Below are 2488 nucleotides of genomic sequence, written 5' to 3'. Positions count from 1 at the left end.
CAGCTTCATGGCAGCGAAGAACAGCAGCGATTGTGCCCGGGGTGTACGTCAGCAACAGAAGACCCCAATATGCTTGCGCCTCGGCCAGGTGAACAGCAGGCGAGTGGTATACAATCGGAACGATATATAAAACGCTCAAATACCCGCTTGATTTCGTTGTGGCGTACTGTCGCTTTCCTTGTGGGAGTGTCCTTGCTCTCGTTTTCGATATGTGGCAGTGGTCGAAGGGTCCAAAGTGGTGCGACGGTGCGGAAACTTGCAGATCGCGATGCCGGGGAAGAATCTAGTTCTGGGGCAAACCCGTATTTCAGTGAAGATGAGTGGATTCCTCTCGATTCTGACGAGCTCGCGTTGCTGTGTGCTGAGTTAGGGGGATGGGCACCTCAGGCCGTCCCTCATGGTGTTTCAACCCCTTCGGTTCGTATGGNATGTGTCTGTGGCGCCGTCAATTGAGCAGCGCCTCTCAGGGGTTGGATCCATGCACAAGGGCAAACGTATTCCGCAGAAATATTCTGATGGCTGGGAGCCGACTGCTAAGAAAATTGGTAAGCCTGCCTATTTTGGATCTGTAGAGACAGCCGCCGAAGATCAGAGCAGCGCTGTACAACGACTCCGAGAGACTGCTCAGCAACCAGCCGCGACCTCTACGGGCTTCAGACTTGTAGAGTTTTCAGCCGTACCTACCAATTTTTCACATCAGCAGGGACTAGCACCTTCGCTGGTGGATCTCCAAGGTGCGCAGCATGTGCAGCTCGCGGCACCGGCAGTAGTACAGCCATCGCCAACTATCGCTCGACAAGCCTCCTCTTCTCTGTCTGCAGCAAGCACCACTCCTACTTTCGAGACTTTCCGATATCCCAAAGAAGCTTCGGTGCACCAGAGCGTCGGGGTGGCTGCGGGTCAAAGTGGTTCATTGGCCCCACAGGGCCATTCTCCACACCGTTCTACCGAAGTATCAACACGATTGGTAAAGCTCCGGACGTTATTAGTGCCAGGGGCTTCAAACTCTTCGAGCAGCAAGCATCCTTTTGTTCGCGCGCCTATGTTAATGCCCGATGTGAGAATTGAGGACGTAGAGGACCGAATTCCGGAATCTTTGATCTCAAAAGACTCCTCAGTTTTCCTCTTGAAGGCTGTCAGGAGCTTATGTCTGAAGCCAGCCCTGGACCTTAGAGAAGCAAATGAATTGGTGCGTGCCGCGATTAGCTTGGCCCGGCGCGCTCTGGCATCTATGACTACACCAGTTGACAAGGTGAAGCCCTCTGTGGCTGCAGAAGCCTTAGGACGTCGGTTCTTAGTTTTTGACGCGTTTCATAGAGTTTTGAAACTTACTGGAGACATCAAAGACGACTTGCGGGGATTATGGCAAGCTCTGGTTACGAAGGTTCCAACAACGTATGCTCGCCCTCTTCGGGGTATATACAACGAAGATCATGTCTTCTATCATACCTTGTCGCGACAGCTAAGCGCAGCACTCGAATTGTATAAGAATGGATCTTCGCCGTCAGAGGACGAGATACTTGATCTTAAACGCAAGTTGTTTTGCACGGACTTCTCTCCCCGGGGCTTCCTTCGACAGTCGTGGGACGTATGGAGACTTGATGATATTAACTTTACAGGCACTCCGTGATTACCTGGGCCCCGGATTTCCCCGCTGCAGTGCAGAGGAACAGCGACTGAACTTAATGCGACGCAAAATGCGGAATGTGCTATCGGACTTTGGGGCGTTTCGACGAAGTATATCCAGCTCCACAATTGGATGGAATGTGGGCAAAAGGACAGAAGAGATCCTGCTACGCATATATTAGAAGGCCTCGGTGGACCTACTTCCACCGGGTGTATTTCAACTCCATCTGTCCGTTGCGCAAACCTGAACTATCCCTTGTTCTTCAGGGNACTTCCACCGGGTGTATTTCAACTCCATCTGTCCGTTGCGCAAACCTGAACTATCCCTTGTTCTTCAGGGGCATCGGAAATGTAGACAGTGAATCAGGGCTTGATGCTCACTCCCAGATGCTGAGCGCGCGGATAGAATCAGTGTGGAGGCAATCGATGTAAAGAGTAATCGCAAATACACAACGTGAGCTTGCGATCGTCCGTACTCTATACGTGCTCACTGTTGTATGTTCGTGTTGTACGGACCGTTGCCAGGTGATTCTGCGCAGCACACTGTGCCCCCGCAACCGCGTGGCCTATTCTTTCTTTCACCGCGTGATTTTTATTGAGAGCACGGTGGGATGCAAGATTGTTAGTTAATTCTGCACTGGTCTCCCCTTTTACCGCTCCCAGAGTGAACAGTACTCCCCTGCCAACCGACGTAAGCCCCCTACTTACATACGAGTGCTGCTTACATGGGCGCGTTTGAGCGTGAATTTTTGAGAATCGCTTGGAAGGAGCAAGACGTTGGCGGTGGTCCGAGGCGAAGGGCTACTTGTGCATGTTAGTTGTAGCAGACGGTCCGAAGCGATGGTAACTTGCCCTGGTTGCA

At 52.1% G+C, this 2488-nt stretch overlaps 1 protein-coding gene across 1 annotated transcript; it reads left to right on the top strand.

Annotated features, from left to right (window-relative positions):
* Positions 1-397: 397 nt before the first annotated feature.
* On the top strand, positions 398-1630 carry EMH_0022170 (uncharacterized protein; the record flags this gene model as incomplete). Its single annotated transcript, XM_013501893.1, is given in 2 exon segments — positions 398-427; positions 431-1630. Coding segments are annotated over 2 exon segments (1230 nt in total).
* Between the last annotated feature and the right edge of the window lie 858 nt (positions 1631-2488).

This window comes from Eimeria mitis, genomic scaffold (genome assembly GCF_000499745.2).
Source record: "Eimeria mitis Houghton genomic scaffold, Emh_scaff781, whole genome shotgun sequence".
In the NCBI taxonomy this organism is placed as follows: domain Eukaryota; phylum Apicomplexa; class Conoidasida; order Eucoccidiorida; family Eimeriidae; genus Eimeria; species Eimeria mitis.
Note: the sequence above shows the minus strand (reverse complement) of the source record. Positions and strands in the feature narration are given on the sequence as shown.